Here is an 18,150-nt window from a genome sequence, read left to right as displayed (position 1 = left end):
CTGAGGCAGGAGAATCCCTTAAACCCAGGGGCAGAGGTTGCAGTGAGCCGAGATGGCACCACTGCACTCCAGCCTGGGTGAAACAGCAAGACTCTGTTTCCAAAAAAAAAAGGAAAAATAACAAATAGAGAAAGTTCTTTGCTATATGCAGCCTTCAGCAGTTAGGTTATTTCTGAAATTTACATAAAGACTTATTATCATCTTGACTGCAATCATGTAGAAAATGAACGGGTATAAAGTACATGAGGACAATTTAATAAAACCAGTTTTATTTTCTTATAAACTCTCTGACAAAAGGAATCATTAGACAGAGACTTGCCTTGTATTTACCCAGGTCATGAGGCAAGGCAGCTTGGTGATGTGCTCTTGGCAAGAAGTCTTTAATTAGAAATTCCTCGAGAGCTGCTCCCTGTAGGTGCTTCCTATGACAAAAAGACAAAATAATTTACTAGGGAAGCCCTCACAAAGGACTCAACATCCAGACACAGGTGAGGGAAAGGAAATTTGCTGACAGCCGAAGAGCAACAAACATCATGATGGGATGCTGGGTTTTGAATGAGGGTCTCTCCATCATATTAGTAGTAAGTATCAATTTCGTCATTCAACTTTACATACACAGATTGAATAGTCTTTGGTTTTTAGGAAAACTTGTATAGGAACACTAAATAGCTTGAAGTATTACTCTGGTTAAAAGACTAAAACTTGTTAGAAAACATTCAGTAGATATATTTAATTTACCCTTATAGAATCATGCAAAGTTGTTTTCCGATTGAGCTCATTTTTAATTATTTTTAAAGTCAAGTAGTTTGTTTTTGCATAATGTATGAGTGTTTCTCTAAATCAAATGAAGTCTCTGAATTAGACTATGAAATTGGAATTTTTTTCTAGAGAACTCTCAGAGTTGTTTTTAAAGATTTCCTCCTTCTTGACATCATTGTCAAGCAACATTGATTAAGAAGCTTTTGTGGTTTCATTAAATCACTTAAAGTTGACTCATATGTGTTTAAAATCTTTTTTATAAAGGTAATCGTTTCTTACCATTATAATCCTATTAAAAACTAATCTATGAGAAATAAATATGTGGAGTGATTCTGATTAATATTGAGAAGCTCTTCATTCTACGTTAAAAGAACCCCAAGTGATTTTGAATAGAGAAAAAGCTTGAAGGTAGTATTGATTGGTTCTCTTTCCTTTCTACTCTAGCTCTCATGGCTGGGAGTAAATTTGTATCTGTTTATTGACACGTTCTACTGGTATGAAGAGGAGGAGTCTTTCCATTACACACGAGTTATTTTGGGTGTAAGTACGGTTTATGATTAAACATTACTTTTTCAAAAAACAAAATGCATTTTATTTGCCCTGGATCCTTGTTTTCCCTGAATCTCTTTTTTATGTCTTTACATGTGGACAGTCAACACTGGCTTGGGCGCGAGCGTCTGCACTGTGCCTGAATTTTAACTGCATGCTAATTCTAATACCTATCAGTCGAAACCTTATTTCATTCATAAGAGGAACAAGTATTGTAAGTACTAAAATATTTGAAATAATTTCAGTTGTTATGACTTCCTCATATAAGTGCCATTGAAAACAAAAATGTACTTTATTATGAAATTCTCGGTTATTCTGTTTAAACTTGGGTTTCTTTGTTAGAGATAACAGAAAGGCTAAAACTGAAAAACGGTAGTCAGTACATCTATCTGATTTGGCTTTGGCTGTTGCCGTTGATTTCCTACATGACACTCAACTCATTGCTCAACAGTTTCCTGATGTATTTGCACCATGAAGATGGAAGCATTATAATAGCTGGAACCATCATTGTTTCTGATTGAAAGACAACAAATAAGCTTTTGAGACAAATGCCACCAGGAAACATCTCTCAGGGTTCTCACCCACAAAAGCATGATCACAGTACATAGATTTTATTATGTAGATTTTAACCTCTACCAAACATAATGGGATTTTCCCAATTATATTGATTTCACTGTGTTAGGAACTTACCTGTGCTTCCTGTCAAACAAAATAGCATACAGAAAATGAGTCCTTCAAAAACTTTTACCAGGGAAAATACTGTATTATGCAGGCATCCCTCATTTCATTGCACTTCCCTTTATTGCACTTCTCAGATACTATGGTTTTTACAAATTGAAGACTTCTGGCAACCCTGTGTGGAGCGAGTATACTAGCGCCATTTTTTCCAATACCATGTGCTCGCTTTGTGTCTCTGTGTCAGCACTGTTTAGCAATAAGGTATTTTTTAATTAAAGTCTATACTTTTTTTTAGACATAATGCTATTGCACACTTAATAGACTACAGTATGGTATAAATGTAACTTTTATATACACTAGAAAATCAAACTTTTTGTGTGACTTGCTTTATTGCAATGGTCTGAAATTAAACCCACAATATCTCCGAGGTACGCCTGTGTAATCATCATCATAATTTTATGAATATTTATATATAGATGCATATTTGCCTTTGTATATGTGGGAATAATTTGTAGACTACCTAAAACACATGAATGAGGATGACGGCTATCACCTTAAATTTTTAAACAAAGAAGCTGAGTGAGGCATGTATTTTAGCAGGCTTATTCAAGAGTTTTGAATTATAACCAGAGAACTAATAAGTCAATCATTTTTGAGCTGAGAGTTCAGCAAAGCAACTAATAACCTTTTGATTTGCCTGTTTGACTAATGGCCATTAACTTTTGTGTCACATTTAGAGGCAAAGCCTGATTCCTACTCTCTTAACTGTCATGACACTGTTTTCATTGTAATTTTTCCATAAATCAGGCTTTTTTTTTGTTTTTTTTTTGTTTTTTTGTTACTCTAGTGCTGCAGAGGACCGTGGAGGAGGCAATTAGACAAAAACCTCAAATTTCACAAACTGGTCGCCTATGGGATAGCTGTTAATGCAAGTAAGTACTTACTAATTGCTTGATGGATTTTACAATATCTGATGCCTAACTTCATAGTTTTATTTTAACTCTGACTTCCTCAAGTCTCACCCTTAGGTAAAAGAAATCTTAGCCATTTATCTGACCCTGTAAACCTTATACAAATGGGTTTTTACATTTTCAATTTATACTTACATAAGAGTTTTCCCCTACCAAGACCTCAATTTGTCAAAGAAAAGTTGATGAAACTTCATTTGTGAATAGTTAAGCTTGTTAATAATACAATAATAAATATTTAAAAAAGGAACACTTTGTTATTCAGCATAATTCACTTTGGAAATAAAATTGACCTCTGCTCAAAATCTCATTCGCAGTCATAGGAAAATGACTGTCAAATAGTATTGTGGGCAATAAAAAAGAAAAAAGAAAAGAAAGATCATGTGAGCAAAGTTCTGAATCATATTGAGGTAATGGACATAAAAGGGTCTTGAAAACACATGAAGTTTTATCGGCACATAAAGTGTTATTGTTATTATTATATTTCTAATTCAAGAGGAAGGCACTAGAAATTAGCATCCAAGGCCAAGGTTAAACTCTGATGAGGAAGAAAGGAGGAGGAGCAGTCATCAACCAGCTTGTAGTTTTGCTGGAAAACAAAGACACTGAAATAAAAGGCTATCTGAGCAATAAAGAGTTATGATTCAGGACTGTTTCTCTCAAACTAATTTAACTATAAAATGTTTTCCTCATTTGTTTTTATCCTCTCATGCATAAAAAAAAAAAGGCAGAGTAAAAGGAACACTCAAAACAAATGTGAATTTAATTAAGCAACAAGACATGACAGACGGTGCCCGAGTGCCAATTAACACAACTTTGGGTGTGCAGTGAGACATGAGGGGAAGATGCTCCCATTGATTGTCTTTGGCACTGGATTAAACCAACCCGAGAACTGCTTTGTAAAAGGTCTTTGTGGTTTGTGAGGAAATAAGAGTAAAAAGACATCGTGTCCTAGAGAAAACCAGCTCAGGGATAAAGGGGAAAAAATAAGGCTGGTTCATCTTTGTATTCCAAGGCCCACAATAGTGCTGAGTATGCGTAGGCACCAATAACCTTTCTTGAATGAGCAAATGCATGAAGGAATAAAGACTCAGGGAAACAGATTTTGGCTTAGGAATGGAAGTCTTTTCCGGACCTTAAAAATTATCTAAAATTAGAATGAAGTTCCCCTAAGAGTACTGAATTCCCCATCATGGATGATGTCCAGAGACCAGATTGCTCCTTGATAGGCTCATCAGAGAAGGAATTCAAGGAATCTCTAGGCTTCCTTTAAAATCTTAAATAGCTTGATTTCTGCATAACAGTAAAATGGCAAAAATATTATCATAGTACAATAGCTTTAAGACAGAATTGAACTCTAAGAGAAAGTTTTAAAGATATTACAGAGAGAAGGGGGAAAAAAACAGCCAGCATCAAAATACATCAGAAAAGAGGCCGGGTACGGTGGTTCACGCCTGTAATCCCAGCACTTCGGGAGGCTGAGACAAGTGAATTGCTTGAGTTCAGAAGTTCGAGACTAGCCCGGGCAACATAGTGAAAGCCCGTCTCTAGCAAAAATATGAAAAAATTAGATGGGCATGGTGGCACATGCCTATGGTACCAGCTACTTGGGAGGCTTTGGTGGGAGGATGACTTGAGCCCAGGAGGTGAACGTTGCAGGGAGCTAAAATTGTGCCACTGCACTCCAGCCTGGACAACACAGTGAGACCCCCATCTCAAAATAAAAAAAAAATACAACAGAAAAGAAAGCAAAGAATAAGAAAAATGTGTGTTATGAAATAGTTTTCTCCTTAAACTTTTGGGCATGTACATTTCTTTATATGTAATCGTGTATCAATAATACCAATGCATTAGAAACATATAATGAATATCCCCCATGTTAAAGATACCCTGATAGCAGCTATATCTTTCTGAAACTAGTGTGGTCACGGCTGTTTTAGGATGGAGTATAATTTAGTATAAGCAGCAGTTGACTGAAATCAGGTGACCAAATTATGTTATACCTCTCTACTGATTGGTAGTGTGATATCAGATAAGTTCCTCCTGCTCTCTCTTCTGTGGAGTTAAAAGAATACTAATACAGGCCGGGCGTGGTGGCTCACGCCTGTAATCCCAGCACTTTGGGAGGTTGGGGAGGGTGGGTCACCCAAGGTCAGGAGTTCGAGACCAGCTTGACCAACACGCTGAAACACCGTCTGTACTAAAAATGCAAAAATTAGCAGGCATGGTGCTGCACACCTGTAATCCCAGCTACTCGGGAGGTTAATGCATGAGAATCGCCGGAACCCAGGAGGTGGAGGTTGCAGTGAGCCGAGATTGCATCATTGTACTCCAGCCTAGGCAACAAGAGCAAAACTCTGTCTCAAAAAAAAAATAATAATAAATAAATACATTTCAATGAGATGTGCAGATTATTGTCGGGACCAGAGTTAGTTGGAAATTTGGAGAATACAGGGTTATTCACTTGCTGCTATTGCAAATAAGATCAAATCCAAAGCCCTTAGCCTGGCCAAGGGGTCCAATGACCTCGTGTGTGCCCCCTGCCTGTGCCCCCTGCCACAGTGTTATCTCCAGGCACACCCCCCTGGCTTTTCCCCTTGGGCACACCCAGCTCCTGGGAGTTCCTAAGCATTCTGTGCCTTTGTTCCAGGGATCCCCTTTGCCTGAAATGCTCTGCCCTCCTCGTGGTGCTAAATGGGTGAGACATGGCCATGCCCAGGACTCATATCCTGGTCCACCTCCTCCGATGCAGCCATTTCAACGAGGGGTCTGAGGTCATACTTTCTACCACAGAGTGAAATTCATTCCCCCAGAAGCTGATCACCTCCAGGGCTGAGCCTGTGCCTTACACATCTTGGCTGCCCTGGTCCCTGGCACACAAGAGGTCCTCAAAAATTTAGTGAAAACAGAATGAGTAGGAGTCGGCCAGCAGGCAAGAGAGGTTGAAGGAAACGCTGGGAATGGTACAGCACACAGACGCATGAGCTGTTCAGGGAGTTAGGAGCAGTCTGGGGAGGACTGAACAGAGTGTGCGGAGGGAAAAGATTTAAACGATGCCAGTTGTCCAAGATAATACATTCGCATTCTGCTGCAACCAGAGAAAGCAGGGTGCTCTTTCCCCCTCTGTCCCTCACACATCCCTGGAGAGAATCAAGTGTTCTTTTCGGCCCCCTTCCTCCTGAACCCCACGGCTTTGCCAGGTACCCAGATATCACCTGGGGTTCCCCCAGCAGGGTCAGAACTGCCACCCAGAACAGAGTGCCCCTCATCCTACTCCTCCATAGCAACCAGCAGCACTGCGGTGTTTCCGCTCCCTGCAAACGGAGGGAGGAGGCTGGGGAGAAAGCTCTCCGCTTCTCCCAAACCCTGACAAAGCAATTATTACATTTCACATGAACGGAGAAATGCGTCTGGCAACTGCGCTTTTAGGAGGAAAAAAATGCTAAGCCTTGGTTTCATGGAAACACCTCTGCTTTTCACATTGTGTTCTTCTGGTAGATTCACTTGGGAGCAGCTGAAAATGTCCCTGCGCTTGTTTTATTAGCATCGCCCATTATGCTGCATTTCAAACAGCCGGCTGGCTTAACAGAGGTGTGTAACCTTGGAAAAAGTGCGACCACATCGAAGTTTGCGTGCCAACCTCTAATTTCTCATCCGTTCCCCTATAAGCTGAGCTGCAGGCTTTAATTGGTCAAATCATTAAAGGATGTAATTAGAGACTGGTGGAAGAAGGCGAGGGAGGAGGAGGGAAGAGGCAAAACAATGGTATCTGTAATCAAGGACATCACGGAAAATGCAGTGACAGGAACTCTTCTTTTGGCTTCCTGCCTTCCTGCTTGCCTGCCTATGATAAGAGCTGCCGGAGCATTCTTGAACCACTAATAAATCATTTTCGGGGACCTATAACCCCACGGGTATAAAAATCATAGTTTCACAGCCTCTTCGTTCTTGTTAATGCAGATCTTTCTGGAGTCCCTGGTCCACAGCAGACCTTGAAGACCCTTCCAATTGAAAAGTAGTACTTTGAGCTCGAGCTTCCATTAAGGGGTGTCTAAATAGTGACCCAGGCGGCTCTCCCTGGCAGAGTCGGCAGCTTGCTTCTGCCAGGTTCCAGGAGTGAACAATTAGCCAAGTGCAGCTCCTGATGAGTTGCTAAAATTAGTCTACAAACATCAATAAACATAACAAGGGCAGGGTGAGAGGAGAGAGCACAGAATAAGGGTGCCCAGAAAATAAAGATTTGGAGACCCCGGCTTGAGAACAACGCTAAAGCCGCAGACTCTTCAGTCCTGACCCCCTCAAGGATTGCTCCTAACCAGTTCCGCCTGAGGCTCTGGGAGCTTCAGGGAAGCTCCATTCCCAGTCTGACAGGATTTAATGTGATTTACAAATGCGTGGCACACACAGGGTGCCAGAGTCAACGAATCCTCCTACAGAAATCAGACCACAGGTTTAAAAGTTTGCAGCCAAATTCTGGCTGCAGAAGCACAGCCAGGATCTGTCCCTGGGTCCTTGTTTCTAAAGGCTGTTTAATTAGGAGGTGACTAACTCCAAAATGACTGTTATCACTGACAGGCAGGCAGAAAGACAGCAAGACGGACCACGCTTCCAAGATTCCCCTCAATTATGCTCACTTCGATCTCCTGAAAAATAAAGTGAAAGAAGGAAGGTAAAAGAACTTTTTCAGGGCAACTGGCTCTGATAGTAGCCTTTATGATTTTTTTTTTTTTTTTTTTGGTTCACTCTTTAATGTAAAACTCCTTATTGGAACTCAGAAATTCACACACCAATTAAATGCGCATGTGTAGTGTTTCCAAAATTGCTGCTCTCTTAAAAGTACCCGGGGAGAACACAAAATTGTAGAAAGATCCAGTTACAGCACCTTTTAGCCTGGCACAATTGGGTTATGGAAATGTGTGTCTTGCGGTCCTCCAAGGGCACAGCAGTGCATACTGTAGAAAGTCCACAGAGGCCCAGGGAGAGCTCACCCCATAGCTAATGGTGTTGGATTTACTACAAGACTGAAGAGCCCCATTTAAGCCAGAGTTGGCTTTGGAAACATGAAAACATGAACTTCGTGTTTGCATTACTTCCATATTGGTCTACAAATCCCTTTTAGATGATAAATATGTTCCCAGTAAACTTCAGAGAAAGACACAGGAGCCACACAGCTGGAAGGGAGCTTAGATAACCTTGTTTAGTACAATCTACCCATTTCACAGATGGGAAAAAAGGTTCTGAAAGAAGTTAAGTGACTGAGAAGTATCCTCTTCAGTATTCTTTCTGTTACATACTAATATTAAATCTAATAACATGAAATGATACTGATGACTAAGACAGAGCGAAATCAAACCATGTCACTGTTTTATCCCATCTCTGTAGCCCTTGTCTCTGTAACATAAACAGCGTGGCTACTTACATTTTTAAGAACCTAAAATGTAGAAGGGAAGGAATAGAAAATATAATGTCTAAAAAAGAACAAAAATAGTATCTCCCCTGGTGCCTATCAAGTCACAACAATTCTGAATTTAGCGGTTGGTGTATCTTTAGTTCCAAGCCAAGATTGCTGTAAAATTAGGATCAGATCTAAGGGGAAAATAAAATGTTTAGACAAACAAAATCAGCATAAGCAGTTTTCTCTCTGAGAATTCCTGAGATAAATAAAATATTCCACTTTGTATGTTCTACCTTGTGAAAGGAAAACAAAATGGAGGTAGCGAGAGCAAGGGAACATGTAAGACATGAACTTTAAAGTGCGTGACAAATACTAGAGAGAATAGTTTTTACACATTCCCTCAGAACCTGCCTCTTGAAAACCATCTGGGGCTTCCTCGTACTCCTTCATTAGTTTCTTCAGCTCTGTTATGGGAGACCTGGCAATAAGAATAAATAAGTAGTTCAATATCTTTGTTCATTCAATCAACATACTTAAATTTCGTTTAACAATGTCAAATTCTCATGTGGAAATCAATCTAACAGAAAACAAATTGCAATCAACAACTCATTACAGGGGAGAAGAATGTTATAAAATATAAGGCCAGGTGTGGTGGCTCACGCCTGTAATCCCAGCACTTTGGGAGGCCAAGGAGGGTAGATTGCCTGAGCTTAGGAGTTTGAGAGCAGCCTGGGCAGCATGATAAAACCCCATCTCTACTAAAAATTAGCTGGGCATGGTGGTGCATGCCTGTAATCCCAGCTACTCAGAGGCTGAGGCAGGAGAATTGCTTGAACCCGGGCGGCGGAGTTTGCAGTTAGCTGAGATCATGCCATTGCACTCCAGCCTGGGTGACAGAGTAAGACTCTGTCTCAACAACAACAACAAAAAAGTTATAAAATATTAAAAACTTATCTTGCCTTCTATTTCTGACTATCACATATGGATTATGCAATGGTAAACATATCAGTTAACTTGGTCCGAAACTCAGTCTCTAGCTCTGTAAATTGTGAACAGCTTCACACCCTGTCTGGAGTGTCCTAGTCTGTGGAGAGAGAATTAAAGAAAGCTAGGAGGAGAGGAGGAGTAAGGGTCAAAGGGCAGAATATAAAAGAAGCATTCACACCAACCTACAATGAGGACTCCAAATGTTGTTATCAGTCAGAAGCCTTAGAAACGGTTGGACTCTAGATTAAAGACACCAGGTAAACCATTCAGTTTTATCTCAGCCCGTAGAAAAAAAGCTAGTTTTCAATTAAAAATCAGGTATGATAATTTCTCATTAGTCAAATGAAGCAATACAGCTTAATAGTCAAAAGATGGAGCACTGAGTCACGCAAACCACTAAACCACTTTCATCACTAATGAGCAACACATTCCTTAACTCTTTGGATACTGGTCTGTGAAATGAGAAGAAGGCTGATACCTGAGGAGGGTTAAATCAGATAATACGCCTATAGCATTTATAACAGTGTCTGTTGTATAGTAAACATTCAATGTGTTTGCTATGAAGCGTACTACCTGCTTTTTAAAGACTTTGAGATAGTTATCAGAAAACAGCATTTAGGAATACTGGACAATGTTTGTGTTCAATTTAGCAAATAGTTTCCGTTTTGCATGTAACATATTGGAAGGGACTCCTGCTAGATAAGCCTTTCCAGCTTTGTGGATGCTGAGGCTAAACAAGGCTGCCCCTTCATCAACATGGCCGTATATGTTGACAAAGCACCCTGGGAGGAAATAGAGTACCTCATGGGTGCTAACTTCTCTGAAGCCACAAGGAGGCAGTAAACATCATGATGCAGAAACAGTGTCACATGCTTTGCCTTCTTGGGTGAGCCTCAACCTGAGGTATATTTGACTTGATTTTCAACTTTAAGGCTAAAGAAAAAATGTGCAATATACACTTATATATATATAATTGTTATATATGATATATATATATGTGTGTGTGTGTGTGTATATATATATCAACAGAGAAAGCATTACTCCAACAAGGTTGCGTCTATAGATTGATTTTCTGACCCTTTCTTTACCCCTTCTACCTTTCTGTAATCTCATTGTCACTAAGCAAATAATTGTCAAATGCGAGCTGGTACTGAGGTTTCAAGGATGAATAAAGTCCATCCTTGAGGAGTGAAAGTTCATCAGGGGGTGCAGGGATAAACAGATACTGCAACAGTAATATCTGAGAAATGCTATGGTCATACTATCATTTGTGCTGGTGAAATTGAAGAATGTGTGATAGAAGTCAACTTTTGAAGTGAGCTGTAAGGTGTGAGTAGAACATTTTGCAAATCAGAAAAGGGAGTGATAGCAGGAACTCAGGTGACAAAGAAAAGAGGTTGCATAGAAGACAGCATTTCTAAATAAATCTGCTCCTAGGACCACAGGGACCAAAATGACACCAATATTCTCAGAAGTTCCTGCTGTTTCTTTTTCCCCATCACATTTTCTTCCATACCTCAACCCACAAGGTACAGCCATGGAAGATCCCGTAACTCATTCACAACTTGTACAGACTGTATGATAGTCATAGGCCGTGCTACTCCTCACTGTGGGTGCAGAAGAAAAGAAGATATCAACTGGGAAATTATCTATACCCTGGGCAGTGAAGCCTCATTTCACACATGAATCTGATCCCAATGGCAGTTATCAACTGGCCACCCAGCAGGAGTTTCATTTGCAGGAAAAGCATCAGTATGTCGTTGCCTAGCTGTGACTGCTGGCTTCCCAACAGATTTGGAAAGAGCAGCATCAGACACAGAATCCTCAGGCCAGACAATGCTGTGTTCTTAAGCTTGTTCTCTTCATTTAGAATTTAGACACCACCAAGTCCCAGAATTAGAAAGCTCCATTTACTTCTTAAGAATATACAGAAGGTATGTTTAGTTCCATAAATACTGGCTTATTTCAATCCACCAGGAATAACACATGCAAATGTATGTGTGAATGTGTATGTGCAGGGGTATATATACATATAGAGTAGTCCCTCCTCGTCTGCAGGGGATACATTCCAAGACCCACAGCGGATGCCTGAAACAGTGGATAGTACTGACCCCGACTGCCATCCATCGGAACATGTTCCTTTTCATGTCTTCCACCCACTAATGTAATGCCTTTTTCATCATAAATAAGCACTTATCATGCACTGTGGCCGTAACTTTTGCAGTCTGAGGTGTGACAGCGAAACTAGCACAAGCATCTTTTTTCTTCACAATTTCAGATAGAAGATTTGTTCTTACCATAGATCTTAGCAATTTCCACATACAGTTTTTTTCCTTTCCTTATTAAGTAGAGAACTTTCACCTTTTCACTTAAAGGAAGGACTTGATCGTTTCTCTTTGGCATAGCTGAATTGCCAGCATCACTACTTTTGCGCTTTGGGGCCATTTTTAAGCAAAATAAGGATGACTTGCACACAAACACTGGGATACCGTGACAGTTGGTCTGATAACCAAGAGGGCTACTGGATATGCTGGACAAAGGGATGATTCACATCCCAGGTAGGACAGAACGGGATGGCATGAGATTTCATCATACTACTCAGAATGGCGTGCAATGTAAAACACAAATTGCTTACTCCTGGAATTTTCCGTTCAATATTTTCTGATTGTGGTTGACCTCGGGTAACTTAAACTGGGGAAAGTGAAACTTTAGACTGGGGGGACTACTGTATACTAAATGTGTAAAGGAATAAACAGAAAACAAAAGGGAACAAAAACAATGTATCTCCTGGTATCTATCATTTGTGTCATATACATACATATCAGCATGTATAATGTACAGTATTCTAGAATAATGCTTTCCGATTTCTTAAGAAGTTATATATAATTATTTCTTTTAGAATTATATTGTATATAATTATGCTGAGATATCATAACATTTATTCCATTTCCATGATAACTATACACTTTATGATTAACTGAGATTTACTTCATTAATATAATTTAAATAAATGTGGAGATTTTTGTACAATATCTTTGGAAGTATTCAATCCACTCCACTCAAAGCACTGTGAAAGATGTATAAATAAATCACTTTTCCTTGGAGATTAAAAAAACCAGAACAGAGAAACTTGAGCACAGAGACACAGTATTTTTTAGTAACTAGGGAGGAAGCCACAGGGTACATGTTTGGTGTCGTCTCGTCCTAGCCATCCATGTCGTGGCGCATTTCTTCAACCTGGAACGCTATCGCTGGAGCCAGTCCAAGGAGGCCCAGGGACTTCTCGCTGCACTTTCCAAGTTGGGTAACACCCCTAATGAGAGCTACCTCAACCCTATCCGGACCTTCCCCATGGTGAGTTCCTGCCTGCTAACGAGCTTCTCCCCTGAAAACTCCGTCCTTTTCCAATCCTCTAATCAGGAATGCTATATTGAAAAGCTTTTAATAAAAGGGCTGGAGAGTGAAAATTTACATGGAATTTGTTCTTAATTTCACAGTTTCTAAAAAGTTTTTTTTTAATCATTAATGTTGCTGGGAAGTTATGAGCAAGGAGAAAAAGATATGTCACCTAATTAATTTTTATACACACACACACTAGAAATGCAGTAACCTGTTAAATTCCTAATATTTTAAAATTTAACATTTTAAAAGCAGCCCATGAGTAGATATTTTTTCACTGATGTTAGACTCATAAAGAATGTGAAGTGCCATCTAAACCCAGAAATTATAAATTGGATGTCTTCATTTTCAATCTGCAGATTGTTTTCCGGATCTCTTCTCCAAATGCCTCATACATTGGCACATATGTGAATAGCTGCTTTGCCAAATCAGATACTGGGCAAAGCAGCTAATTTCATAATGAGACCTGCATGGCCAGTGACATCATTAATGCTAATTACCTGTGTGCACAGAGTGTCAGCAGCTATGGGGAACAAAAAGAAAACCAAAAATGTAGGCACAGCAATCTGTGTTCCAAGATTAAGACAGTCGTCTCCCTTAATTCACCCCTACCTCTTTCTTTGTGGTTGGTCTCAATTTTTTTCCCATGTACCACCACATTAGCATATGTGTGCAGCATGTTGACCAGACTAAAAAGATCTCTATTGCCCAAGAAAAGCCCTAAGGCAATACACTTTAGCAATGAAAATCCCTCCATTCTTATCCAGGCCATCTCTTTAAGTGACCATTTCCCCCATGCAGCCTTATTTAAAGAACAAAAATTCAAAATCTGGTTTTGGGACACTTGTTCCATGTCATGTCCCCTAATTAGCCTAGGGTGATTTTCAGTATCAGGCCATTGATCAGGTTTAGTTGAGCTACATTTTCTTTTATTTTTTTTCTTATTTTATTTTATTTTATTTTATTTTATTTTATTTTATTTTATTTTTTTGAGATGGAATCTCGCTCTGTCGCCCAGGCTAGAGTGCAGTGGCACAATCTCAGCTCACTGCAAGCTCCGCCTCCCAGGTTCACGCCATTCTCCTGCCTCAGCCTCCCGAGTACCTGAGACTACAGGCGCCCACTGCCACGCCCAACTAATTTTTCTATTTTTAGTAGAGAGGTTTCACTGCGTTAGCCAGGATGGTCTTGATCTCCTGACCTCATGATCGCCCGCCTTAGCCTCCCAAAGTGCTGGGATTACAGGCGTGAGCCACTGTGCCCAGCCTGAGCTACATTTTCTTAGCTGACAGCTATTGGAAGCAAAAATTCACACCTGCAAATCAGAACTACAGCTGCCCTAAGCGAGTGGGAATGCCTTTATGTCAGTCCATTGAATCACAGCATTTGTCTGGGCACCTACTGAGGTTACTGTTTTTCCCCACTAAGATGCTGGAAAATCCATTGCTACACACACTCAAGAATAAATCTCAACATTTTGCATAGTCTATGTAATAAATAGTATTTATTAAAAATACTTTTCAAGCGATATGATTATGTATTTTAATAGCAAAATAATTAAACTACTACCTATACAGTAATTTCAAAATTTTAGAAGCAATATACTGTGTAAGTACTAATTAAGCTCAGGAAACCCTCTAATTTAGGGTATTTGGAGGGAGATGAGTATCAATAACATAGAGTGTACATTATAGAATATTTTTAGAGATGCAGTGGGATTGTTTTGGAGGATACATTGCAACTCTAACCAGTCTATAAATGTGTTGCAAGAACAGAGATATGGTGATTTGCCTTAATAGGCAAGGAAGAATGATGTGAAATTAGCACATCATATGATGTAAATGGATTTCTAAAATGCCTGAATGTACTTGAAAAGAAAATATTTTAAATGTTTGAGATATATCCCCTTCAATTTTATTTCCACTCGTTGCTCTATGAAGAAAAAATAAACAATGAAGAAGTCCCTGTCCAAATTACCTCCAGATCTCAAAGCAGCCCAAATTAATGAGATTTTACTGACAAAAGATATGGTGAGTTTATTGAGCTCGTGGCCGTCTCAGCGATAGTAACACAATGTATGAATACTAATGACTTGGCAAGAATATGGGAAATTCACAATAAAAACAAACTGCTGCGTGATGCATATTCCAAAAGGCTATTTAACTGTCCCTTGCACTCACAGGTCAGAATTCTGGTCGTTTAGCGGTGTCCACCAGATAAGAATAGCTGTACCTTTATTGATCACCTAGGATTTACCAAGCCTTATTCCAGGCCCCCCGAGATGGCGTGAAAGAAATGCAAGTCATGGTCTTTCCAATTAAGAAGCAAGAGCAAGGAATAACTACCAGGGGAACTGAGTGTGCAGCTGCTTTATTAGGAACGCCCCAAGGGACTTCTCAAAAAAAGTGTTTATTAATGTTAAAATGCAATTAAGCATGGTGATCCACATAGTTATTTTAAAGACTAAAAACTTGAAACTCAGATTTATTTTGCAATATTTTATTTTAAAATGCTCTTTTCATGCTGCCCTCATTTCAGTTCAACATAATCACTTTGTTTTTTATTTATTTATTTTTTCTTTTTTCCCATTTTGTCATTGTTGTTGTTGCTTTAAAGACAGGGTCTCACTCTGTCTCCCAGGCTGGAGTGCAGAGGCAGCATCATGGCTCACTGCAACCTCGAACTCCTGGGATCAAGTGATCGTCCCATCTCAGCCTACTGAGTAGCTGGGACTATAGGCTCAAGCCACCATGCCCAGCTTTTTGGGGGGGGGATGGCGGGGAGGGGTTTCCAGTATAATAACTTTGATGTGAAATGATTTATACAAATTTAAAAAATGTGATTGATGAAATGGTATTTTATGAAATTTTAGCAAAGCAAGTAGCCACCGTAAGCTGGTGGGAAGGGGGAGGAAGAGGAAGCTCCTTCTTCAGTTGCGCCTGCATCCTCACTGAGGCTAACATGCTTCTGTGTGAAACACTGTGAATGGCTCCCTGCTTGAAATCTCAAGTACTGGTCCTAAAAGTGAAAAAAAAAAAAAAAAAATGTGCCAGGATATTTATTGTCACGGTGTTCTTTTTTTTTTTTTAGAACACAACCACTGAATTGCTAAGGACAATAGCGGGCATCACCGGCCTGGTGATCTCTCTGGCTTTAGTCTTGATCATGACCTCGTCAACCGAGTTCATCAGACAGGCCTCCTATGAGTTGTTCTGGTGCACACACCATGTTTTCATCGTCTTCTTTCTCAGCCTGGCCATCCATGGGATGGGGTAAGTCCACACTGTGCTCCTCTGCAAGGATTTTATCTCTGAGAGTCCCAAAATAATCTTAGAAAGTCCTTTAGATGAAGGATCCCGGCATGCAGTGACTAAAGGACTTGTACAATGTGTGAAAAGCACATTGACTGTGGCAAACGCTTTTTCAGTAACACTGAAAATAAGCTAATAGATGGTGAAGTATTATATTCATTTTTCCTCACTGACTCTGTTAGTGAGTCTTGGCATGTTTATAAAATTCAGGAATTCTAATGAATGCAGGATGACAGTAGATCTATGTTTCATTCAGCACCTGTTCTGCAATCCAGTTTATGTGGGATTACTCAGGATATATATTTTTGACACCAAGATTTCACTTCTGCTTAACCAAAACCATCAACTAGGAAACCTGGTGTTCAGGCAGGGACTATGTGTGGCATGGGCAGTCTGGTGTGGGGTCCAGATCCAGCTCTGAGACCAGTTATCAGAGTGAGCCCTTCAGGTCCTCTGGGCCTCAGTTTCCCCATTTGACCTCTAGGATTCCATTTTGCTCAGACATCCCATAAAACACTGCTCTGGCATTCAATACCCACCTGATACAGTTCATCTCTTCATCAGGAAGCTAGCATAGCCCCTGATGTGTTCAAAATCCCTTAAATATAATGTTTTTCAATCCTTTAAATATTAATAAATGGCCCTGGACTAATGAACCAATTGCTGTCTGTGAACTAGCTTGTCCCTTTTAATTATTTCAAAAACTGATTGCCATGTTTTCCATGTTACAATTTTCAAAGCACATTCATATGCATGATCAACTCGACTGCCACAACAGTCCTGTCACGTAGAGAAGGTGCTGTTGTCCCCATTTCATAAAAAGGAAAAAGGTGTTCTCAGGGTTAAGTGATGCCCTCAAGGTCCCATGATGAATAAACGACAGAGTCAGATCTAGGACACCAGTCTTTAGACCATCAAACCTTTACTCTGATTTAGCAAGCCCTGGCAGAACAAGTCTTCCATTTTATGAATTAAACCTTCCTCAACACCAGTAAGAATGCGGCCAGCAATGTTGCTAACGCCCTTTTTGGCTTGCCAGCAGCAACTCCTCTGTTCCTGCACAGCACAATACCCTCTTCCGCCCCTCATTCTCCCACCATTGCCACTGCTGAGTGCGGAGAGTCCTGTCCCGGAGGTGGCCTCCCTCTCTGCACAGACCTGAAAGAGCAAGTGCATAGCTGCAGAGTAGCATGGCCTAGGAAGTCACACATGCCTTGGTGACTCTGGGTCCCATGTAGAGCCCACGGACAATGCTTTGGGATTTGCCCCTCTGCAAGTCAATGACCCCTCCAGTCTCCCTCCTCACCCTTAATGCTCCTGTCTTCTCAGCCCCCTACTTCTGGAAGGGGGTCGCGGTTCTGCCGCCGCCACTGCCTGTACCTAAGACTTCTCCCATTGTCCCTCAGCTGGCGGACAGAAACACATTCTCCAAGGAAGAAGTGCCCCTGAGGGTGCATTTTACCCTAAAAGACTGCCTGTGCCTCTGCCGAGCCTTAGCAACCGGGTCAGTCCACGTTCACACGTCCTCTACTGCCTGGCTAGAGGCTTCCCATTTTCTTTCACCTAGAACTCTCTGGGATTGGCTCTTCTGAATGTGGAAATCTCACCATTCCTTTTTGTACTTGGGGTGGGCAAGGTGGATGGTGTGTAGTCCTAGTGTGTTCCAACTAAGAGATTGTCAGTTCCCCCGCTTCCTACTGCTAATTCCGCTCACGACGCTGGGGTTGTGACCCCTCAGCGTATTATGAGGCTACCTATAACCCAGGGGAGTCTAGAAGCCCTCTTCACAGACACCATGTGCTTACCCCACTAAACATACATCCCCCACATCCACACCCTGGTGCACTGTAGAAGCGCAAGAGAATTTCAATGGCCAGTGTTCCATTGGAGATATTTTTGATATCCAAATAACATCTCATAAGATGAAATTTTTAGTCATTTTAACCTAGTTGAAAAGCTTATTTTAGGATAAGGGCCTCATTTAATCTTCTCAGCGTGAAGTATTCTACAGCTACTGTTTACAGCAAAAGCAATTTGCAAATTCTACACAAAGTGCCAAGTGAAAGTAGGATTATTGGAATGTGTTAAGGCCCACTAATCTTCC

At 40.5% G+C, this 18,150-nt stretch overlaps 1 protein-coding gene across 1 annotated transcript in view; it reads left to right on the top strand.

The window, feature by feature from the left end:
• The first annotated feature begins 431 nt into the window (after positions 1 to 431).
• Positions 432 to 18,150, top strand: part of NOX3 (NADPH oxidase 3) — a 64,515-nt gene continuing 46,796 nt past the window's right edge. Inside the window, exons 1-6 of the mRNA XM_011976420.1 lie at positions 432 to 581; positions 1,204 to 1,299; positions 1,412 to 1,522; positions 2,834 to 2,918; positions 12,545 to 12,690; positions 15,826 to 16,007. Of these exons, the coding sequence (XP_011831810.1) occupies positions 534 to 581; positions 1,204 to 1,299; positions 1,412 to 1,522; positions 2,834 to 2,918; positions 12,545 to 12,690; positions 15,826 to 16,007 (668 nt within the window). The 5' untranslated portion in view covers positions 432 to 533. The remainder of the gene's footprint in view (positions 582 to 1,203; positions 1,300 to 1,411; positions 1,523 to 2,833; positions 2,919 to 12,544; positions 12,691 to 15,825; positions 16,008 to 18,150) is intronic.

This window comes from Mandrillus leucophaeus, unplaced genomic scaffold, assembly GCF_000951045.1.
Source record: "Mandrillus leucophaeus isolate KB7577 unplaced genomic scaffold, Mleu.le_1.0 Scaffold166, whole genome shotgun sequence".
Lineage (NCBI taxonomy): Eukaryota > Metazoa > Chordata > Mammalia > Primates > Cercopithecidae > Mandrillus > Mandrillus leucophaeus.
Note: the sequence above shows the minus strand (reverse complement) of the source record. Positions and strands in the feature narration are given on the sequence as shown.